Raw genomic sequence first — 22894 nt, forward strand, 5'->3', positions numbered from 1 at the left:
TTAACCAAGGAGCCACAGAACTTCCACATCATTTTCTGCTGATAGAAATCTGAATTCTGCTGCTCAAAATATGACTGAGAAATACTGGAAATTGGGTCAGGGACCTTGGGCCTCCCTCCTATCCTTCAATGCTCATTCCAGGCTCACATGGAAGACAGAGTCCAGTGCTTACATTTACATCTCCTTAGAAGTGAAGTCTGCAGCAGTTTTCTGTTAATGTCTTCCAGATAAATGAATGAGAAAGCCTTGCTCCATGGTGTGAGAAAAACCCATGCTGAGAATAATTCTTGTGCTTATTTAAAATGGAAAGGAGGAAGAGGCAGAGCATGAAAGCTGTCACTTTGTCCGTCATTCTGTCTTGGATGCTCCTCTTCTGCCACCATTTCACCATGATGCTGAGGCCAGAGGCTTACCAGTGACTCCCTAGCTGGCCAGCTGAGCTAACAGGCTGTGCCTCTTCCTGGGTATCCATTCACACTTCTTTTAGCAAGGCCTGAGCTCCTCACCTCCTGGTCTCAGAGAGGCTACAGCAGGCTCCTACAATGGCTGGAGCCTGTTTTATCCTTGTGTATGGACTTCACTGGATGGGGCAGACAGAGTATTTGTAGAGTTTATTTGTTCTGTAACAGTCTTCTGTAGTGATCTAAGGCAAAATGTGTACAAGAGGATACTCTATCCTCCCCGTGGAAACCACTTGTTCCCAGCTAAACAGAAATCAGTTAACATCATGCTAGAGTCAGGGCTGCAGAGATGGCTGCATTTTCTTACTCACATTTCCATGTACCTGTCGGCAAGGAAGTGAAGGTCTGAAGTGGTAGTGATAGAGGAAGATTTAACCACACACAACATCATAAAAAAGTGTATTAGAAAGGACTGGAAACAATATTGCATATTAATATCTGGTCACACTTATTCACAGTGAGTGCCGTAGCACCAGATGCACATGAGCTTCCTGGTTTTGGATGGCTGTACATCTCAAGTCTAATTGTGGCTCACCATAAAGAAAGAAAAACCACAGAAAGAACTTAGATGTTCAATGTGGGAGATCTGGATTTTAGAGTTTATCCATTCTTATTGCTGTAACTGACGGAGAAATAGATGGTACGTCATGATATGTCTACATAAACTCAGTTCAGTGTTTTTGGCAAGATGTTACAAGGGTCACAGTGAAAACCAAACAAAAGAAGAAAAGAGCACAAAATGTGACAAAAACATAAACCCCCATCTTTGTAACAAGCACCTCTGCTTCTCATTGAAGACTTTAACATTTTATTATGTGGTTGTACCTAAACTAGAAACAGAGTGTGCTGGTATCTGAAGCAAGTGGTGCTAGGCCATGCCCTTGTTGATAATGCAATAGTAACACAGTGATGCTCCCGACTCTCACCAGGACAGACACACATGCACACTAAGGTACGAATCACAGAAGGGACCTGGGACAGGAAGCTGGGGTATCAGGGAGGAGAAGGAATGAGAAATGGTGATTGCCAGCTGTCACCAACAGGTCAGCCTGCTCTTAGGAACTCTCTTGCCTTTGATAGCTACTAAAACACAATTTGAGGGCAGTGGAATCTCAGCACGCTTCATCACACAACAGTACTCAAGACACACATCATACAACAGAATAAACCACAGAACAAAAAGTGAGGTCATGCAAAACCCTACTTTACCAGCTAAAGAAAAACATCAACTTTTATACAGAATATAGCCACCTTCAAACATAATTTAATTACTTGTGGACATAATATGAAACCTTATCTTAAATACAATAGTTTCAAAAAAATGCTGTTACAATATAAAACCACAACAAAAGGTGTGCAAATAGACATTTATATTGGCTAAAAAAGGCAGTGAGAGGAAGGGGCAAAGCATTCTAAAAAGGAGCTCCTGAAGTCACTATTTACAATTCTGCTTTAACCTCTGAATACCACATTGGAGCCATCTTCTGTGGACCACACTTAATGGCTCCCATGGCTAAGGACAAGAGTGAACAAAAACTGCCTGCAAACTGTAGGCTTGGAAAGTTGTCACCTGCAATATATGAATTTGGGTAAGGCCAGTTTTTTTTTTTTTTAACCTGCAAAACTACATATTGAACAACAGCTATAGTTCCTCAAATTCTCCTCTTTTCAGTGTAAAATTCTTATATTTGTCATTTTATTTTCACTTTCAAAATGCTTTAGAAACAAAGAAAGACACACTTAAGAGTGATACTTTTGTGAACAGCTGTCCCTGCACTTGAACTCCTAAGTATTTGAAGTGTGTTTGTGAATGCTGATCTATAGAATTCATCAGCATCCCAAAGACACAAGCACAGCTGAAGGCTGCTGACTGGGAAAGACGTCAAGTGCTCCGTATCTCTGGGAAACCTCCATACATCCTCAGTGGTTTAGAGTTTACATCAGTGCTTTGCTCCCATGGAACACCTGGCAAGACAGTTTTGGGTATCAGCTAGAATGCTCCTGGCATCTACTTGGCGAGTGACCAGGGGTGGGACTAAGCAATTCACAGAAGAGTCCCTACCAGTGATGGTCAAGCCCTCTGTGTCAGGAGAGCTGAGACTAACATGAGCTGTTCTAGACACTCTCCCCCCCCCAGTTCTTTGGAATCACCTCAGAAGGTTTCTGTGAAGATAGGGCTGTAAACATTTAGAGTTATAAGCTTTTGTTTTGTTGAGGTGGTGGAGGGTGACAACCCTAATACTGACTCTTAAGAGAGGCCTTCCTGTTGAGAATCTCCAGCTAACTGAGTCACTTGGCTTCAGCGTGACATCCCTATACCAGACTGGCTATACCAGGTCTCACTTCTACCTTTCTGTGACAGACGGTGGGCATTCCTCTCTAGGACCCTGAACTGGTCACGCTGTGCCTCTGACTATTACAACATTCTAATACCTCTACTTAATAATGGTTGCATGGCCCTGTGTCCTATTTATGTGAAAACACATGCAACTTGGTGTTTATACTAGAGAGCTTCGGAATAGTTAAAATTTTTGTTTAAAAGCATGGGAATTTCGTGTTTTAGCCACTGAGATGCTGGGCTCATATATTTCTTCCACCTAACAATGGTCATTCTTAGTAATGGTGTTTATTGGTTTTCAGACAAAATAACATATATTGAGAATAGGGAAAGACATTTAATCAAGCTAGCCTTTTTAGACAAGATCACATATATCGAGAATAGGGAAAGACATTTAATCCACAGCTATAATGAGAACAGGGATTCAACTGAAGTGAAGGTTGGGTTGTGCTTTCATGGAATAACAGGTCCTGATCCTGGCCCAGGGAAGAACAGGAACCAAGATAACCAGGGATGGGACTTGGAAGAAAGCTCTGGCTTCCAAGAAGTTTTACAGTATCAGAAGTTCAAAATAAGGTCTCCATTTCAGGATTGGGTTCTAAAATGCAGCGATGAGCTTCAGGGCCATTAATGGCATGGAAATGAGAAGAGAAAAATGACCATAAGAGCGCTGAGCTCATCTGACTGGGCAACATGTTAATCCTCAGGAGGCTGGGGTGACCAGGCAAAGGAAGAGGGTCTGCAAGGCTCTCCAGTCCCTCCCACTTCAGCACTGTGCACAGCTTGTCCAGACACCATATTACCATGCAATATATGACTTAATAGTCTTTCAAAGTTCAACCTTTGGCCCTGGTCTCTGCACAGGCTGGTGTCCCTGCTCCTCCCCAGCTGCCTTCTATCTGGTCCTCTGGCTTACCTGCAGAGCTCCCTGAGAAGGCTCAACCCCAGTGGCTGCGCTGTTTTGGAGGATCTGGCGAATCTTAGTAGCATAAACTCTGCTTAGGGCAAGATCCACCTTGTTCCTCCTTTGGGTAATTGTTTGATTCATTTCTCTGAAGATTCAGGCTCTGTTTTGGGGGTTGTGTGGGTGGGGAAAGTGTGAGGGAGCCACCCATCAGGGAAATCTCAGCTATCAGCCAGCAAAACCAGCTAGAAGGATAGGTGTTCTGAATGTCCCTGATGCAACGCAATCCTGTCTCTAACATTAAAAAAACGTGTCATCCAAATGCAAATGAAATGCCAAACAACCAACATAAAAAGAACAAATGCTGCCTGCAAATCCACTCCCAACATTGTCCGCCGTGGGTCCAGTTGCTGGGAAGGAGGCATGCCCAGCTATCTTTGTGCTTCAGTGGGGCCTGGCTGGGTTTAGCTCAGGTGGTAGCGATGCTCCCCCCGCGTGATATGGGATGAGAACTCGTACCTGTCCTGGCTGTGATAACCACACATGTTACACTCAAAGGGATCTCGGAAGCCATGGCAGCCCATGTGGATGGTATACATGACGTGATCCAGGAAGAGCACGCGGCAGTGTTCGCACTTGTACACCTTCAGCTGCTCACCACTCGTGCTGACCACACGGAAGGCGTCCTGCGAGTTCTCTGAGGCCGCCCTCAGCATCTCGTAGGCGCGCTGCTCCTCCTTGAGAGCCAGCCCGTTGCGCGCATGCGGGGTGATGTGGTTGGTTAGGTAGATGAGGCCGCTGCGCTGTTCCTCCGCGTTGCTCTCTGTATCTGTGGAGTCTTGGCAGCTGTTGCTTGGGGAGGCCTCCCGCTCCGATGACACAGATTTGGCCTTGGATAGCAGCAGCAAGTTCTCCACGGCGCTGTCCTGTGCTGAATGGTTGGACCGTGGAGGGCCATCTGAGGGGGGCTTGTGCAGCTGGTACATGGAGCTGATGACTGGCACCACCTCGGAGCTACCGGGGGGTGTCTGCACCAATGGGCGCAGGGACTCAGCCCCCAGGTAGTTGATGGCATTGTTGATGGCCTGGTCCATCACGTGGGATGTCATCATATCCTCCTTCTCATAGTTGGCACTCTCATAGTCTGACAGGCACTTGTCTCCTGCGGGAAGTAGATGGCCATGAGTGAAATCTACACCCAGGGGGTTGGATAGTGTTCTAGTGTCACAGCAAACAGGACACATCTGCCAGGGCTCAGGAGGGATAAGGAGCCATCTTGCCCAGGGACTTAGTATGGTAGGTTCTTCAGGAAATCCTATTTACCCATTAATGAACAAGAAACTAGAGATTATCCATGTCAGCTTAAACAGGGCATATTTCACAGGGATAAATTTCATCTTTCATTAAGTATGATAAAGTTAATACAATTATATTTAATTTAAATATTTTAAAAGAGTATTCTAAATGTATAGTGTTTAATTTATCCTAAAATTATTTAATAAAAATACATAGCCATGAATTAATGATATTTAATAAATTTAAGATACTATATCACATTTATCATTTTAATAATCTAAAAAATGTACTCAAAACATGATTACATATTATTTATAATGAACTATATATTTCTTACAAATACTTCAAAAGTGGATGGGTTCCAATGCATGATGAAGTAGAAGGAATACTTCAACATAACTGCCTGTCCCTGTTCTTCAGAGTTAGCAGTGGTGAATTAGCTCAGCAGAAACAGGAAGCAGGAAACAGAAATCTATTTGAGCAGGCTGGGAGGTGGGCACCATTCACTTACTGTTTACAAACACATCTAATACTAAAGGTGAACAGAACTGGGACTCAAGAAACTTATGGTCTTGTCTGATTAGTTTGTAGGACTACATGAACTCTGCTACTGTCTGGACCTTCGATGTCCCCAAAGGCCCATGTTTTCAGGTACTGTCCAACCTGTGGCTAGTAATCCAGATGTATCCCAGGATAGCTATGATTGTGGCTGAACTTACTTATAGATAACAATGTCTTATCACAAGGTCAAAGAAGCTTAGTGTCCACCCAGGGACATGTTTTGGGAGGTTCTGGACTCTTTATGGAAGAACCTTAGTGTCTACCCAGGGACATGTGTTGGGAGGCTCTGGACTCTTTATGGAAGAAGCTTAGTGTCTACCCAGGGACATGTGTTGGGAGGTTCTGGACTCTTTATGGAAGAAGGCCCTAATGGGGAGAAGATCTTAGATTTGGGGGATTATATTTTCAAAGGGAATCCTGGAACTCTGACCCCCCTATATATTTCCCTTCTTCACACCCACAAGACAATCATTTCTACTCTCTGGCCTTCTTGTGCTGCCTTGCCACAGAGCCAACACGACAGGGCCAGTCAGTCATGGAGAGGGATCCCCAAAGGTTGTGAGTCAAATTGAACATCTCAGATATTTCCCTCTCATAATGGAAAATCTGGTTAACACAAATCTTCCCTGGCACTGGTAGAAGATGAGACTAGATTTGGCTTCAGATAATTAGTTTTGGAGTAAAATGTTTTATAACAGAAAAAATGAATTTCCTTAAAGATTTATTTTCTAAATGCATTGGTATGAACTAAAACATGAAATCATGACCTAGACAAGAAATTCATTCAGTAAATCGATAGTTTATATTCCTATTGGCAAGAGTAGTCACTGAGTACCTTCTTAGTGATAAGAAGGCATGTGGCAGCCTACCAAATCAGATGCATTTTTATGCTTCACCTCCCACAATGCTTTTTTCCTCTCTTTGATACATCTGGCTCAACAGTGGGACTAAAAGGAAAGCCAGTGAGAATGGATATGTATCCTAGGATACACGCAGCTAGTAGGGGAGATACACACTAAATGGTGATGGCAGACTCCATCCATATCTTTGAAATCCCACGAGCACAGGAGTGTCACATAGGTTTCTCAATTCATAAGAGCCAGCTGGGGCTTTTTGTATCTTACTGTTGGAGACAGAAGCAGTGAAGATCCTGAGGGGACAGAGAGCCTGGAGCTTTGGTGACAATGTGAAGGTCCAGGGGATAGAAGCTCTTGGGGGCATAGGGCATGTCCAAGTGCAGCTGGTATCATATACTGGAACCTTAGACTAGACTGACTTTATTTAAATGAAAAAGGGCACTGGTGAAGGGATGGAAGAAAGTGAACTACCCAATCACAGTGAGACAACAGACTGAGCTACAAGGGGGACGGGCTGCTCAGTCAGGTGGTACCTGAAGGCAGCTGATGGGGTGGTGGTAGAAGATGATCCCACTGTCTTTCATGCCAGCACTGAGGTCAGCACCTCCCCCAAACTCTTTATCTACAGTAGGAAAAGTATTCCACAATTCATAAATCTACCCACAGTCCTTAAAAAAAAATCAGTGACTATTAATAGTAGCCCTGGAATATATTCTCCCTGACTCAGTATCTTCCTTTGCATTGCGTTTTCTTTCTTCTTCCTGGGTGTGCACCACACAATGGCTTGATTCATCTACTCATGTCAGAACCAACACATACTCTGATAATGGCATTTAGTGATCCCCAGACTAGGAAAGAAAACTTATTAATGTTATACACTCTCAGAAACTGGACAGAGCAAAAGCGACGTGTGGTGGATGGTAGAAACAAAGAAGGGATTTCTCGTTCCACTCAAGGGGGAAGGTTTTTTTTTTGTTTTGTTTTGTTTTGTTTTTGTTTTGTTTTGTTTTGGTGATAACCTATTTCGTTACGTGGACTCAAGGAATTCATTCTTGTACTTGCATCTCATTTACTACCAAACCCTAGCAATGGAGGAGGGTGTGGGCTGGTGCCCAGTTCTGTTAGCTGTACAAGTGTGTGTGTTCTCTCACCAAAGGTGGTACTTTCCTGTTTCTCCCCAGAGTTGTGGTTCTGTGGTTTTCTAAGCAACCATTGAAGCCATTTCAAGAACGTAGTTTCAACAAGTGGGTGTTGCAAAGAAAGCAATATACACACCAAATGAGTATGGTGTGACAAATCTCCCCATAGAATTTCTCTACCTATATTTGAAAAATTAAAAGCTTAAAAAGTCCCCAGTGCCCCAGTGAAATCTATTATCTATGTATCCATGTATCTATCTATCTATCATCTATCCCATCTACCCACCCACCCACCCACTCATCCATCTATCCATCCATCCATCCATCTACCCATCTCTCCCATCTATCTATCTATCTATCTATCTATCTATCTATCTATCTATCTATCTATCTATCTATTCCATCCATCCATCTATCCAATTACCCCTATCTCCCTCCTATCTATCTATCTATCTATCTATCTATCTATCTATCTATCTATCTATCTATTCCATCCATCCATCCATCCATCCATCCATCCATCCATCCATCCATCCATCCATCCAATTACCCCTCTCTCCCTCCTATCTATCTATCTATCTATCTATCTATCTATCTATCTATCTCATCTACCCCATCCATCCATCCATCCATCCATCCATCCATCCATCCATCCATCTTCTATTTATTTCTACTTTACATTCATCTATATATGACCAAGGAAAAGAGCAGAAAATTCTTCCCTGAGACTCGACAAAGCTTTGGGTAATGTCACTTCTAGAAACAAATGGGATCAATAACATTCTCAGCATTCCCTCCCAACCCTCACACTGGCAGAAAGAGTTCTGAAGAGGGCTGAATTTCTGCCCTCCTCATTTTGGTCATGGAGCTGAAAGTTCCACTTGCAGGCAGTACATGACATCAGAGACCTTAGCATGTGGGCTGGCTCCCCTGCACAGAAGCAAAGGCCTTGATGAGTTATACTTCAGGGGAAGTGAAGCTCTGAGATGTCCCTTGCAGAGACAGAAGGCATCATCTGCTGGTTTAGAGCTTTAACCAAATCTGCAAACTATGAGAGAGCTCTCAAAGGGGAGCATTTTAAACAGAAGCCATACTTGGCCTCACCTGAACTCTCCCAACACCATCCTTGGCATTGTTTCAGGATTTAAAAAAACTCATAGTTCTCATAGGAAAAGTCTCAGATACAATGGGAAGAATGTTGAAATGTCAGTCAAGCCACATTAGACCAAGTAGAATGAGCAGGATAAAAAGAAATGCCATGGTTACAGGGAAAATATTTTTTGGCAAGAAAGGAAGTAAGACAAACCAGAAAGTCCATCCTAGGGGAAAAAGAAACTTAATTCCAGGAAGAGGAGAAATGAAGCATAATTACTTCATGACTTGGAGTAAAAAATTTTTTTCATGTTTTAGCTATTTTAGTTTTTAGAATATGCAAGCAGTCAAATTTTGAAGATATTCAAAAGCAATACTAAAAAAAATACAGAATAAAGGAAGAGTTTAGATCTCAGGAACTAAAAATCAATCCAATTCAATACATACTTAATACATGAGTTAAAAATAGCAAACACCAGAATAAAAATTGCTAGGAACTCAATTAAATCGGGAAAAATATGAAATAACATTAAGTAAACTTAAAAAAAAATTAAACTAGCAAAATGCTCACAGACATAGGGGACAATTTATCCAATCTAAGGAAAACCAGCACTCTTGAACAGAGCTCACAACAGATAGAACAACTGGGATCTCTGTAAAGGAAAGCTTCCAAAGGACAGGGCAGAAGAAGAAAGGAGCTTCTCAGCTTTAAAGGCTATACTTCACCTAGACTGTGAAACACCAAAGAGCTTCTTACTGATGATGGTTCAAGGAAAGAACACTACATATTTTGGGAGAAAAGTAATATCATTAAAGAGAAGAAAATTAGCTTGGACTTGGCACCCACATCATTCAACAAGCATTGCCCTCAGGTAACAAGGAAAGATCTGTCAGTGTCAGAGAAGGAAGAGTGGTCCGAGGCCACACACTCCTGGGGTTACTGTAGAAAGGTGACAGGTAACATCCTCAGACTCAAAGCAGAGATGGAGATGGAATGTTTACAAGGGTGCTTGAATGTAAAGTCTATTCAATGAAGGGATTAATCAACATAAACAGAAATGGTCCTAAGAGGCCTGGGTCTGATTGTCTAACCAGTTAAAATATATAGTGATGAATATCTAAATTATGTAAGATAATGATTTCTGAATAGAGTGTGAATAGAGATGTACAATGTAAAAATAAAAGCAGTAAAATGATTGTTTTTTTTTTTTTTTTGGTTTTTTGAGACAGGGTTTCTCTGTGTAGCACTGGCTGTCCTGGACTCACTTTGTAGACCAGGCTAGCTTCGAACTCAGAAATCCGCCTGCCTCTGTCTCCCAAGTGCTGAGATTAAAGATGTGCACCACCACCGCCCGGCAAAATGATTGTTTTTTAAATGTTTTTATAATAATTTTTTTTCTGATAGTAGTTCTTTTTAAAAAGTAGAGTCCCTTGGGAAATGAATATTTATTTGAGGATCCGTTACCTCTTAAGACATGCTGAATATGCCGTGGTCACTGGGAACTTATTTTCTAGCAATACATGGGAAGAGGGGAAGTAAACCAACACCTCCATCTCAAGGAAGAACACTTGGAATCTTTCTGAGGAAGCACATTCAGGAGCTTAAAAGGCATTTACTCCACATCTCTTTATTGTAGTTCACCTATTATTAATCCTGTCCACCGAAATATATATGGTAGGAAGATATTTACAATGATGTTCTTCTAATTTAATACTGGTAATTTCTAGATGTTGCATTTGGTTATCTGAAAAACATGAAATACTATCAAAACTCTTTCTATTTATCTGTCTGTCTATCTATCTATCTATCTATCTATCTATCTATCTATCTATCTATCTATCTATCTATCTACTTATCTACCTATCTATCTATCTATCTATCTATCTATCTATCTATCTATCTATCTATCTATCTATCTATCTATCTATCTATCTGTCGTCTCAGGTACACAACAGTATATTATTCTAAATGTAGAGAGCAACCTTTGAGGTCCATCTCTCTTCATTTTAGGGAGAAATTGTGACACAGTAGGAAGGGTTGACAGGAATGTCATCATATAGCACTGAGAGGAAGACAGACGTGAGAGCAGGAAGAGGTACTGGTTAGTCCCTGAACTGCCAATCACCTCTGGGAGAACACAAAACAGAGCACAGCTGCTGGGAGCCCTTCCTTGCACACTTCACTTCTGCTATCCTGGTCCTCCTGTTCCCACAAGGCCACTTCCTCCTGGGTTTAACCTCTCCCCTGGAGATTGTTCTCCCCTTTCAGCATTGCTTCACCAGTTTTATGGATCCCTTTCACACAGAGCGTGTGAATCAAGACAATGGCATTCACCCAGGAGAGCCATGGTACAATTTCAGATGCTCTGTTTACTGGAGCTCTCCTGAAGCTTAAAGGCACTGCAGATGCTCATTACTAAAGCATGTAGCATTCTTCAGGTTCCTAATTGGAAAGAGGAAGTTACACCCTGCCTCCTGAGGTCAGTTACTCTTTACAACCCTTGAACACATTTGCTGCTTCATCTCTGCCAGTCTCCCAGATAGTTCACCAGACTCTCTCCACGGTTCCTGTCCTCTGTGCACTCCTCAGGGAGAAGATAGGGCCCTGTGCCTCATATTTTCTAAAGCCCCAGCCACCCAACAGCTGGCTCCTTGACCAAGATTCCCTCCTTCTTTGATCAGGAAATGAAGTCTCCTTCATTCTTTCAGTTCAAAGGCTCACACACCCAGACACAAGTCTATGAACAATATTTTCAATAAGTAGTTTCTGTTTTGTTTCCTAGTAGTCTTTATTCCCTCCTTCTTCCCAATTCCTAGAACCTGACCTCTGTCTTTCTGCCTCAGTGTAGGTTGCCTGGTGTAAAGGTGTGCGTGTCACTACTTTTTACTTGCACATCCTTTGTAGCACGTCTTCCATGGGCTAGCCTTACTAGGGTGGCCTTCTTGAAAACAATTACATCAAACCCTGAACTCTAATTTTCCAGACTTGGCTTTGTCTTTTCTTGCAAATGGGACATTAAACAAGGGAAGCCACAGCTTCGTTTATCAGCCTTACCCTGACCTTCACCAAAGCATTCTTTCGATTACTACACATCCTCCTGCCATCTCCCATGTTGCCTTTATGTACTCAGGTTCTGCTCCCATTGGGAGCATACCCCTGCTCTCTCTCTGATTCCAAAGGAGACTACACTGCTCAGTTTGGCCCTCAGAGACCAGTACTGTTATAGTCAGAGCATCATGGGACAACTCACTGCTTTCCAGTGGGTATTTGGGCAAAGCTGGGAAAATACCCATCCCTTCATCATGTCCCACTAATCCTGTTCCAGATTCCAACCCTAGCATAGTTATTTTCCCATCTGCCTAGACTCCATGACTCCTTCAGTGTGTGGCATGGTGCTGAAGTCCTGCCCCTTTCCCAAAGTCCACCCCAGCTTCTTAAACACTTTATTTTTTCTTTCTTGGACATAAGGTTTCTTTTCTTGACAATGATAGTAGCTGACCTTCCTACTGAGGGCTTCTAATTTTTTTTTTAATCTGTGGGGGCATTTTGTGCTCTTGATTGCCTTATGAGACACATAAAGAATGGAACCCAGGCTTAGGAAGGTTGGGTCATTTTCCCACGTTGTCCCCATAGAATTTACGAGCATCTCTGTTCTGACCTAAAGCTTGCCTCTGAGGCCAGTGTCAGCTTCTTCCTTGTCCTTGCAGTGTCTGCCTTAGCTGGCAGGTTCTTGTCTATGATCTACTGTAGGCAGCAGTGCTTCATGAGCAGCGCGTTCCCTCTGCATTATTCCGAATAGTATCAAGGACAGGTAAGGATTCAGTGATCATAACAGCAAGTCTAGCTGTACCCTTTCACTGTCCTCTGAGGGGCTTGTCTCTGTTTGGTTGCTATTAGCAGTCACTGTCCTTGGAGGGGAGCAGTAAATAAGCTTCCTGGGAAAATGTGATTTGAAGCTCAGAAAGAATTGATCTAACCATTGTCAGAGTAGCCACAGAAACATCATACCAAAGGCTCCAAATGCGATGACACCCTATCTAATTCCTGGTAAAAGGTTTGTCAGTTTGAAGAAAATTATTAGAAAAAAATATTACAGTATTTAAGAAATATTAAGTTTTTTTTCCAAAGGGGAAATTTTCTCCTCTACTTTCAAATAATTATTATTTGTCTAGAACACCCACATAGTTCTATGTTAAGAGACAGCAAACATTAACTCTTACCAAGAAATTTCTGAGGCATAGAGCTCTTACGTTTGGCGACGTTGCTTGCCAGCCTGTCCAGAACAAGGGACCTCTCTGCTCCTATCTTGCACAGGTCTTCTGCCATCTCGCTGTGGTTAGTTTCTTCCTTAATGACTAAAGTCAAAGACAGTTAGAAAGTCTACTTTAGAAATGCTTGCACTTAGAGATACTGCTGTATCCAGTGTTAACTGCACATGCATAAAGTGCCAACATGAGCTATTTTCTCATCCTCCAGCCCCTGGCAGAGCCAGCTGCAGCAATGCCAATGACTAGCCACCAGCCAGGACCCCATCCTCCACCTGTTCAATCCACATTATACTTAAGCCCAAAATAACAAGCTGCTTGTCTGCCACCCGAGGCTGGACTATAGTGAACTAACTGTGTTACTTTGGAGGGTCCTTTGTCAAGATTGTCTTAACCAAATTTAATAACAACCATGAGAACCAAATATCATCGGGTCCAGAAACGAACAAAGGGTTCAAAGTCATAACTGTATAGGGAACAGTCCCCAATTACATAGCAAATGTCTAATGACCATGCAGCAGTTGCACAGGGTAAGAAGCCGAGCAGTCATTAAGGTAAACGCAGACATACGGGTTAGCTCAATCCATCTCCCTTTCTATACCAACTCTCCCTGCCCATAAGTGAAGATACAAGTTTGTCTCCTACATCGTCTCATCTATCCTGACACCTAGTTTGCAAGGCAGGGACTTCTAAAATATATAATTTCTTCATTCCCCAGGAGCTTAGAGTGTAAAGTGATCAGCTTCTACTTTTTAACCAGCTCTTCCAATTCTGTTTTGCCTTGTGTGTTTCCCTTCTCAGGCCATCAATTTACCATAGGTTTATCTTGTTCTATCTAGTTTACCTTCATGTTCCTCAAAAAGTTCCATGAGCCATGGTTACATCTTCATGTAACCTTAGCCTTGTCAATATTTTAATTTATTTTCTTTCTGATAGATTTTTACAATAAATGGTTATCAAATGCTACCAAGATGTGCAAAAAGTTTTGTGTTAAAAACCATGTTTAGATTTGGGTGGATATTCATGACGGCACAGCCTTCGTTCACTCCATCAGCTTCTACATTTCCCCCTTGCCCAGAATGACCTGGTAGTTTCTGCCCCCTATTCTGTACCCTTCATGCCCACATGATCCTTACGCATTTTGTATCATCACTTTAAAACCTGAATTTCTAGTCAGGTACTACTCCTGACATATTCTGTTAACAGTGAATTATGAGGGTGTCTTGTTAAATAGCTCAACATTCAGCCTACTCTGATTAGCAGGAAGAAGTACAGAAAGTCATAAGATCTAATTCTAGAAGCCATTCACACATGTGATTTATCAAGCTAATTTATATATTTTCCCTTCTCTCAGGTGACACCATACCACACCTCTGAGCCCAGTACTTTTCTCTGTCCTCGGAGCATGTGAGGCTCAGGACATAGTTCCTTATCCTATGAAGATAATCAGCAAAGTGTAACAGGTATCCTTAACCTTTCTACTAAAGAAAATCATGTTTAGAAAAACAAACCTTTTCTTACATCTCTTGAGCTTACATCTCTTGAGTTAGGCAGTTTTTAACTAATGGACCCAACCTAATGAGGTCTGTGGGGTAATGAGAGGACCTGAGGGAGATGGAGGGTCAAGGTCAGGAGATGAATGAGAATGCATGTGTTTATTGGCAGGATGGACACTAAAGTTCATTTCTGGAGTCTCAGTGCCATGTTCCCTAACCCAGCACTCATTGTATATTTATAAGGCAGGTGTTGCAGGGGTGAAATAGTGAAATAAGACATGACTTAGGCAGCTACAGTTTGAAACTGGAGTGTCCCCACACAGGCTTACATGTTGGAGGCCTTGTCTCTAGGATGATCCAAGTAGAAGTTGCTGGAAACCTTGAGGGGTGGATTCTTGGGGGAAGTCCTTAAGTCATTGGGACATGCTTCCAACAAGGAGCATGGGTCCCTAGCCTTTTCTTCTCTCTTTCTCCCTGGCTTATGAGGGTCCCTCTGGCAGGAGATTTTTGTGCTCTCAGCATGGCATGGCCAAAGCAATGTAGCCAACCAACCATGGGTTGAAACCTCCAAAGTTCCAAAACAGAATTGCCTTCCTAATATCACTAGTTGTCTCAGACACCCATTACAGTGATGGAAGTTGACTGGCACTGGCTTGGGGGCATCTATGATCATCTTGTGTATCTTAATGTGCCATGAGGCAGAGGCAGGAAGAACCCAGTGTGATTAAATGCCTGTGCCTGGCTCTCTGGGCATGCTGAGGTCAGATGGCTGCTTCCTTGCAAGAGCAATTTCTCACTTCTTAAGAAAGAACTGGAGCCTGAAGCCATCACTGCAGTACTCTGAATCACCAGATACCAGGCAGGACAACTAAGAACCTGATTCTCACTACAAAGTAGTGCTCAGTGTACATCCAGCACTCTTCTTCAGGCTCAGAACCAGTGCCTGCCAGGTCTTCCAACAAGTTCTGCCCTCTTCCCAAGTGTGGATACTCAAAACTCAGTCTAAACCAATGTTTAGTCCCGGCCCAACAGTTCTTTTTGGAAGACCTTCATGAGTAATTAGTTTTTTTTTTTTTTTTAAAGACTCACATTTTATTTGGACTTTTAAATACAAAGAAGAAATCATGAACGATACTACTCTAGCTTGGTTATTTTATTTTCTTACTTGTGGTGCTGAAGATCAACCTCAGGGCCTCTTGCACACCAGGCAAGCTCTTTCATCACTTAGCTATAGCTTCAGCCAATTTGCCTTGGTTTAAATCCTGTCCACCCCACCCACTAAAACAAACAAACAAATAACAAAGACAAACTACTCCACAACATAGAATCTTAAAAGGGTCACTACTGTTAAGGAGGTCTTAAGTCAGGTTATGAGTGGTCAATGGAGAACTTGGGAAGTAGAGAAGCACAATTTGTCCCTAGTGTAGTTGCAGTGCTACTGGACTAAAAGTCCCTCCTGTGGCTGAAACAGGCCACAGGGCCCCATCCTGAAACCAAGTGCTTGGAGGGGGAGGGGTGCAGCTCAGCAGGGAGCCTCAGCGCTTACCTGGGTACACGCCCGGAAGGCCCATGCTTTCCAAGTAGTTGTGGCATCGCTCTTTATGCTCCTCTAAAGAGCTTCGCTGTTTATAGCTCCGGCCACAATATCCACATTTGTGAGGCTTACCAACTGTAGAAAACACAATTGAGTTTAAGGCTCCAATTAAATATTGGCCTTCTGGGTAATGGGGATGCAAGCGATACATTTATAACAACAACAACAACAACAACAAAGATAAAAATGTACTCTCTACTGAGCTATGACTATTTTGGACTTAGTCAAAATTAACGAATTTTAAAAATGCTAATGATCAGGTGACTCGTTGATTGTACCAAGCACCATGACTCTTTTCATCTTAACCTATGGCACTGACTATCAAGCTCCTTTCTAAATCACTGAAATGTGTCCTTTAGTGGGAAGAAGTGAAGAATCTCCATGTTCCAGTATAGACAGAAACCTGAGTAGAATACAGATTCACTGTCAGGGTGGGCCCCTGTCAGCGTGGGTCCCCCTCCCCAAGCCGACCCCTCACTGCGACAGCCTCTAATGGAGAAGGTGAAAATTCAGGAGGCCAAACATGGTTGCTCAAGTCTCTAAGAGATCATGGCAGGAAAAGGCTTTAATGAAATGAATATTTCTAAATTGTATCTTTCTATCTAATACAAACATATTTTACACTTGTAGTACATACTATCTCGCTTAAGAATTTAAAATACATAAACACAAAATGAAAAGGGATATGGATAAACCAAATTCATTTTCATATACATGGAGCATAGACAATGTGTTTTGCATAGGAAGAGCATATGAAAAGCCTCTGATTTATCCCCAAAGAATATGAGATGATGAACCATCCAGATTAGCCTTGCCCACGAGAACTCCCGATAAGGACTCAAACACTCTAAGTGCTCCTTGCATATCTATTCAGCATGGCATTCACAGTGTTGTTTATTATGGTAGCTACCAGTTACATGGAGTTTCTAAGTTTGGCTAGAGGACTAACATTGTAATTTTGTTTAATTTTACTTTGCTAAAACTTAAGTGCAAGATATGACTGACCAGTGGCTTTTATGTGGGACAATGTTGTTATAGGTGAGTTTAGTCCTTCCTGGGTTTTTTTGAGAGGAATTTTAGGAGAAGAATAGCAAAGGGTCCATGGGATGCCTGTTTTTTAAAGACGTCAAGAAAGACACCTTTTAGAGAAGACATTCTCCAGTTATTTTATGAAGAATATAGATTTTTCACCTTAATATAGCATTGTATTTCTCATGCTAAGTATGATATAAAGCCATCCAAACAGGAATGCTTGGTAACTGGTCTAATGCAATGTCACTTAAGTTTCTTTCCTAAGGGACCAGATGCTATGAAGATGCTTTCATGGAAACCAAAGCTTCACCTACAGACTCCAAAACAGATTTTTAGTTTACTTAACTTCATGGGTATGGGTGCTTCGCCTGCATGTATGTGTGCACACCACTTGCTTGCCTGGTGCTTGCCTGCAAAGGCTATAAGAGGGAGTTGGGTCGCCTGGAACTGGAGTTACAGATTATTATGAATCACCATGTGGGTGCTGGGAATCAAACATGGCTCCTCTGGAAGAGCAACCAGTGTTCTACCTGCTGAGCCCTCTGTCCAGTTCTTATGGAATTTTTGTCTAGAGATAGTGATGTACCACAAATGATAAAAATATGGAATGAACACTGCATAGGTTGCACATTTATATTCTATTGTTATAGACATTAATATAACATGTCCTTTCCTGAAAAAATTTTAATTTTAGTGACTTCATGAATCAAATTGCCTCCCTGTCTAAATGGTATGGTACCTGATTTTTCTCAGTATATGATTGACTTTAATGCTAGAACACAAGAGCCAAACTGTCTCTAACAAAGTTTGTAGTTTCCAAAAGAGTATCAACCCTCATATCAGCACAAATTCCACTACCACAGTGGAGTCTAGAGCCACCAGACCACCACCAGATGCTAGGGAAAGCTATGGTTGATCCTAGCTTTTAATGCAATGTGGGCATGGCCATTTATGCAGAAAGAAAACACACTACTCTGGACTTTGCAGACTAAGGCCTGAGTCCTGTCATTCTGGTAAAACTGCTTTGAAGAAGGAAACACGGTGTTTCTATTCTCCCAGAGCTGTGTTTGTTAAGCACATTTTTCAGACAACAGAGTCACCAACACCTCAGGTCTCTGATGGACATCTGTACCAGCTCATTGGTGATTCTGTGGCAGAAATAACTGTCAGGAGCCCTCTAGCTATTTTAAATAACCACCCAATTCTTTAGCCCCACCAAGAGGAGGATATCGTCAAGCCTTAAATGCAATGACCAAGCATGTAGGCAAAACGCAAAGCCCAGCACTGATTTTACAAGATGTTATCTTGCTATCTTACAGCTGAAGGATGGATATGTAGGAAAAGATTCATATTGTACACCAGTAATTAAAGGGTGATAGTGCTGTGGCTGCTATCAGCCTAAAAGTGGGTCTTGGAACTTTCCACTGGCTTGGGAAGCTGTGCTTGCTGCCAATCTGAGTGCATGGTGCCTGGCAATTGTGTTTATGTGGCTCTCCTAAGTCACCTGCCTCCTGACATACACGGGTCTGTATGTTACTCTCTGCCTTGCACTGCCTTCACCTTGTGGAGCATGTACATACAGACAGTGTTACCTCCATCTTGGGAAGCCTTCGGTTCTTCTCATTCCTTGTAGAAAACGCCTCCCAGGTCTGAGCTAGTGTCCCAACTAGGACAGGGAGGTGTCTGTCCCCTGACCTGTTTTCTGACTCACATGCTGCCTGAGAGGGCAGCTCCTCAATGGAGGGCACCACCTTTCTCCGCAGTGCCAAGAAACTCGCCCAAGTCGCAACTTTCTGTTGTATACTTTCTGGAGTCTCTTGACTGTTCACTGCCAGTCAGGTAGGGGAGTAGGGTACAGGGGAGATGACTCATAGCCTTAGCTCCTTTCTTTCTCTACAGCTGTCCACCTGGAGGTGACCACTGACCAGAAAGCCCAGCTCTGGACACCACCTGTTAAATCGTGTACTGTAGTAATGCTCCAGTCTCATTGGTTTAGAGTTCCTCCTGTCCTCTAGCCCTCCTGCTGTGGGAATCTCTCCTGATCCTCCAAACAGGAAAGACTGTCTTTTCTTTCTACCATGCCACATACGCATAGGATGCTGTTGAGGGGCTTAGGAAAAATGGGGATGGATAACTTGAGATGCATCTGTCCTGTTTGGGAAGATGAGCTGAGGACCTTTCTTCTGTTACCGAGCAATGACAGAGTGACAGCTGGCCAATGACAGGGCACTCTTGGAGGGCAGGGGCAAGGCCCATCAACCTAGTGCTCCTAAAGCCAGTGTAGCACATGACACCACACGACAGCACAGAATGGAAGCAACATATATATGTTACACCTACTAGAGTGCGAGCAAACATAGCACAGAGTTGCTGGACCACATTCCTGTATCTCAGACCTGGAGGCTTGTGGCACTACTCCTAAGAAGCCATCCAGGAGGTGACAACTGTCCAGCATTTATGTAGATTGTGTTCCGAGACTATAGAGTATGTGGGACATCCTTACAGGGAAATTTTGCTGTCTGCAGGTTGCTGACAACTCTAGACGGATCAGTCCCATCAAAGCCTCTGTTGGTTTCCAGCCTGGGAAGTTACTCTCTGGCTGGGGCAGTTATACCCTGGGCTGGCAGGGTTATATTCTGATCAACCTACCTGTGTCCTCTCTGCAAGGAAAATTACATTTATTACTGCTATTCAATATATTCTACACGAGCCACTGATATGTGTAGCATAGTAATAGATGTAAAAGGATGTGTTTGGAAAGCTAAGGGCATGAGCACTGTACTTCAGAAGAATACCCACTTACCTGACATGGTGGGAGGGGAAAGCTCTTCTAAAATACACCAAGGAGGTGGGGTTTCCTCATGTGTGCACCCCCCAACCATTTCCTCTGGTTCAGTAAGAATCAACCAACACCCCAGAGGGCTGTGGACTGGGTGGATTGGAAGGGCAGGGGCTGGGAACATGATCTGGGGCCCTACACAGAGATGCCCAGGGCCTGGCATTGGTGCCATGCCCAGCGAACCTACCGGAGTGCGTCCTCAAGTGGCCGGTGAGGGCATCCCTCCGGCGGCAGGCATAGTTGCAGAGATGGCATTTGAAGGGCTTCTCGCCCGAGTGCAGCTTGATGTGCCGCAGGAGGTTGCCTTTCTGGGTAAAGGAGGCCCCGCACTGGTTACACTGGAAAGGCCTTTCACCTGGGCGAGAAGGGAAGAGGGTAGCCTGGTAAGTACTAAGCGAGAGCTGCTCAGGAGGACGGCCGCAAGAAAGTTGTTTCCCATGGGCTTGGTGACTTCCACCGGCTGCAGGTTTGATAGAACATGAGGCTTTCAGACTAAACCTGCCAGCTGCTTAACGCTTCACTGGCTGGGTCAATTTGATCTGAAAATCTAATTTTTTTTCCCTAAATCAGAATGGCACATCACAATGCAAATTCAAACTCATTTAAATAAAGTGACTGCAACATTTTGTGATGAAGAGTCACTCTTCCTGATCAGCAGTTTTGGAATAAACCAATATCCAATTTTGCGTGTTGTGGCATTTGGTGGGGTTTTTAATGTGGCTTTTTTCAAAGGGTCTTTAAAATATGCCACTGAAGCAGCAAAATAAAAAGGAAACTCATTAAAAATGCATTTCAGGATCACAAGTTCATTTCAGCGTTACATTCTTATATTTAAATGAAAGGCACTTCATTATAACAGTTATAATAACTTCTTTTCATTTACATTTTCCCTGTATTTTCCCTTTCAATTTCTTCTCCATTACCTGTCTGTCCCTAAGCAGGCAAATCAGGAGAGAGACAGACAGAGAAAGTGCGAGCATGAGAGGGAGAGACTGGAGAAAGATTGAATAAAATAGAAGTTCAGGAACAGGACAGCTGCAGCCTGTCCTCCAGAGGGAACCCCTGGCTCCACTCGCTCGGCAGTGCAGCGAGTTGCCTGAGACTTCCTGCCTTCTCTTTCCTCACCACTCAGAGATCCTTCAAATTCATTTTTTTGTGTCCGCAGTGGACAAGTCGTGTTCCAGGTACAGATCTCGCTGCCATTGAAGGTGTTACCAAGGAGGGTTACTTGGTTTGTGACTGAGACAGGCCAGGGCTCCTGCAATGTGTGCCCAAGAACTTCGGCTTACACTCCAGGTCTGGAGGAGGTGCAGGAGCTACCTGTGACTAAGGAGTGAGTGACTGTCCTGCTGGGTGGACACTAACTCAGCTTTAACCCTCAGGATGATGTGCCCATCACGCTCCTTATAAACACTTGCTTTTGAAGAACAGATCGCTTCATTTAAAAGACCATTAGGTATGAAAACCCATGTCCCGAGACACGTTTCTCTTAAGAATGAACAGTGTGTTAAAAAATACCCAATTAACATTTCTCTAACTGGGAAGTGGAGGAGAAGCACGGAGCTTTTAGCATAGTTACTGAAGAAGAGCTCAGGTGGTGCTGTTAAAACCCATGCCAGGTTAAGCTTTAATATGCATGCTGGTGCTTGAATTTCCTAATTACCTACCTCTAAGTCTTTTTCACTGGGCATTCCACACACAAAAGTTAGAACTAATTTACAATGATATCTAACGGCCAGTCAGAGGGCTCTTGATACTAGCCAGTAATCCTGCCTGGATTAGACCCAGCTGAATATGAAGACACCGTTTAAAATCAAGGAGGATGGAGAACGATTAAACTGTAGGTGTTAGCATTTAGAAACCTCACTAACCATCACCACGTGTGTGAGACCCAAGTGCACACTCAGCCGACACTGTGTTCACACAAGTGTTCAGCTCCAAATGGATGAGTGGAAAAAAAGAGAGCAGTGTATGCAGGAAGATCCAGCTGGGGAAGCAGAACACGCCTAATAGTGTAGCCCTTATTCAGAGAGGGTGGGCCCTCAGGCTGCCTGGGAAAGCACACGTAACAGGTTCAGGAGACATTCCTGGTGATCCGAGTGGGCAAAGTCACTTGCTTAGCAGCTGAAAGACCCCTTTCTGAGCTGGGAGGTGCCCCAGGGCTGTGTCTCCCTGATGTGATTCGAGCTAGTGTTCTGGTCACTGGGAGGCAGACAGGACTGATAATTCAAAGTACATTGCTCTTCCACAGGGAGGGAAGGTAGGCATTCTTTGGGGACTGAAACCTGCCTTCTCACTTGTGTCAAAGCCCCTTCACAGGGACTGCTCGCCCAGTGTCTCAAGTCCTGGCCCCAAAGCAAGGTAAGGCAGGGTTACTGCAAATCTAGTGATTTCCAATTGCTTGTGTGGGCGTGAATGTACAGCCCATGGTGGGGAACCTTGAAGACCACGTTTCTAAAATGGACCATATGGTATTTCACTCAATGCAGGTGTTGCATATAAGGGGGTCTGTTCAAGGAGCTGGATCACAGGACACAGCCCATGTCTGTTTCTGCTGCCAGTGGCCGTGACCCGTTTCCTGGAGGGCAACAGCTCGTAGCTAAGTTAAGGTTCTCTAAGCTTGTAGCTACCTACATTGAACTGGGATGAGACATTAGATATTGCAAATTCTAAATTTAATTTCCATCCCAGGCACTCCACACTTTTTATTCTGTCACAATGTTTCCAACCCTTTACTTGGATAATAAAGAATATCTTCTTAAAAAAAAAAAAAACAAAAAACAAAAAACAAAAAAAAAAACCCCTGGTAGAACAGCGGAGGGCCTGTCTGCAGAAGGTAGATTTTTAAAAGAGCCTGGCATACAAGAATAGATGTGTAACTACCACGCCCATGGCAGTGGCAGCACCTGCTAGGCAGGAGACCACAGGAAGCCAGCCTTTTTGTTCTGCTCAGGCCACTTCCTGGTCTCTGCTATTCTGAATAATGATGTTACAGGTGCCCCCCCCCCCCCCCCCCCCC

The 22894-nt window shown here is 43.3% G+C and overlaps 1 protein-coding gene across 15 annotated transcripts in view; it reads right to left on the reverse strand.

Moving 5' to 3' along the window:
• Nucleotides 1-1644: 1644 nt before the first annotated feature.
• The window catches only part of Ikzf1 (IKAROS family zinc finger 1), a 91159-nt gene continuing 69909 nt past the window's right edge, over nucleotides 1645-22894 (reverse strand). For 11 of the 15 annotated variants that reach the window (XM_031338315.1, XM_031338314.1, XM_031338310.1 and 8 more), the window contains 4 exons: nucleotides 20063-20230; nucleotides 15957-16079; nucleotides 12870-13004; nucleotides 1645-4865 (listed from right to left, as the gene is read on the reverse strand). In XM_031338315.1, coding sequence (XP_031194175.1) covers nucleotides 4168-4865; nucleotides 12870-13004; nucleotides 15957-16079; nucleotides 20063-20230 — 1124 coding nt within the window. In that variant the 3' untranslated portion in view covers nucleotides 1645-4167. The remainder of the gene's footprint in view (nucleotides 4866-12869; nucleotides 13005-15956; nucleotides 16080-20062; nucleotides 20231-22894) is intronic. The other 4 variants (XM_031338308.1, XM_031338318.1, XM_031338311.1 and 1 more) reach the window with 1 other exon arrangement.

The sequence above is a fragment of the Mastomys coucha genome, unplaced genomic scaffold (genome assembly GCF_008632895.1).
Source record: "Mastomys coucha isolate ucsf_1 unplaced genomic scaffold, UCSF_Mcou_1 pScaffold22, whole genome shotgun sequence".
In the NCBI taxonomy this organism is placed as follows: Eukaryota; Metazoa; Chordata; class Mammalia; order Rodentia; family Muridae; genus Mastomys; species Mastomys coucha.